Below are 1,340 nucleotides of genomic sequence, written 5' to 3'. Positions count from 1 at the left end.
TGTGTGTGCCAGGCCTCAGTGACAGCTTCCACTCCGTGGCGGCCTGGTCAGGACTGGTCCTTGAGCCTGTGTCCTCTGCACACACCCAGTGGAAGCAGAAGCCAGAGCCACATCTGTTGGCCTGTGCACAGTGTAGAGAACAGTGCCACGGACGATGAGCTTCTGTGGCCTCGGCTGGTTTGCGGGTCCCTGAAGGCTCCCATGTCCACTCAGGTGCTAGTGAGCAAGGGCACGTCGGGGTCAGGCCTGTTGCTGCTGAGACCTGGCCCTCGTGTGACCTGGGCCTTCTTTGCCTTCTGTCTCCCAGGCAGGAGATGGACAGCCTGCAGCGCCAGATGGAGGAGCACACCCTCACAGTGCACGAGTCCCTGTCCTCGTGGACCCAGGTGGAAGGCCGACTCGCGGAGCCCGCCACTGCCAGCCCTGCACCCCCTGGGGATCATGCCAACCCCCGGGGTGACACTCAGAGACACAGCCAGAGCAGGGTTTCCAAAGAAGGGCCGGGACAGTGACCGCCGCAGGCCTGCGTGTGCGCTGCTGCCCAGGAATGCTCTTAGCAATGTTATTTATTTGATTGTGTGATCCATGTTTTTCTAAGAGATGGAATTTAACGAGGAGTAAAGTATGTAACGGATCGAGAGCTGAGGATTAGAAACACACTCGAAGATCACAAGTAACTTTTCCCATGGAATGACCAAATCTTCCAAGCCCGGAGGCATTCGGGGAGGAGTTTCTACTGTGTCTGGAGGTTACTTGCCAAAGGGCCTGTCCGGTGCTACTCTCTGCGTGGTGCCGCAGTCAGTGGCTGGGAGAAGCTCTGCGTGACAGGGTTTGTGGCACCAGCACCCGCCCACTTCCCTGTCCATTCAGCGAGGGCTTCTCTGCAGACGAAATTTTATTTGCACCTTTGGCTTTTTACTTCCTTGGTTTTTTTGATAGCCATCCCACCACAGGATGTGAACATAGACACTGAAGATCGTAACCCAGGCTTTTCTTTGAGACAGTCTTGCTCTGCCATCAGCCTGGAGTGCAGTAGCACGGTCTCAGCTCACTGCAACCTCCGTCTCCCAGGTTCAAATGATTCTCCTGCTTCAGCCTCCTGAGTAGCTGGGATTATGGGCACACACCATCATGCCCGGCTAATTTTTGTATTTTTAGTAGAGACGGGGTTTCACCACATTGGCCAGGCTGGTCACAAACTCCTGACCTCAAGTGATTTGCCCGCCTTGGCCTCCACAGTGCTGGGATTACAGCCGTGCGCCACCGTGCCCGGCCTGTAACCCAGTCTTTAAGAAGCATATGCTCATGTTATTTAAGGCGAACATACTTGTTTTCTTACT

The 1,340-nt window shown here is 55.1% G+C and overlaps 1 protein-coding gene across 4 annotated transcripts in view; it reads left to right on the top strand.

Annotated features, from left to right (window-relative positions):
- The window catches only part of GOLGA3 (golgin A3), a 52,505-nt gene extending 51,874 nt beyond the window's left edge, over positions 1 to 631 (top strand). For all 4 annotated transcript variants that reach the window (XM_032271344.1, XM_032271342.1, XM_032271343.1 and 1 more), the window contains exon 24: positions 308 to 631. In XM_032271344.1, the coding sequence (XP_032127235.1) occupies positions 308 to 512 (205 nt within the window). In that variant the 3' untranslated portion in view covers positions 513 to 631. The remainder of the gene's footprint in view (positions 1 to 307) is intronic.
- Positions 632 to 1,340: the final 709 nt, after the last annotated feature.

Source organism: Sapajus apella, unplaced genomic scaffold (genome assembly GCF_009761245.1).
Source record: "Sapajus apella isolate SASKATOON/1434 unplaced genomic scaffold, GSC_monkey_1.0 scaffold230, whole genome shotgun sequence".
Classification (NCBI taxonomy): Eukaryota; Metazoa; Chordata; class Mammalia; order Primates; family Cebidae; genus Sapajus; species Sapajus apella.
Note: the sequence above shows the minus strand (reverse complement) of the source record. Positions and strands in the feature narration are given on the sequence as shown.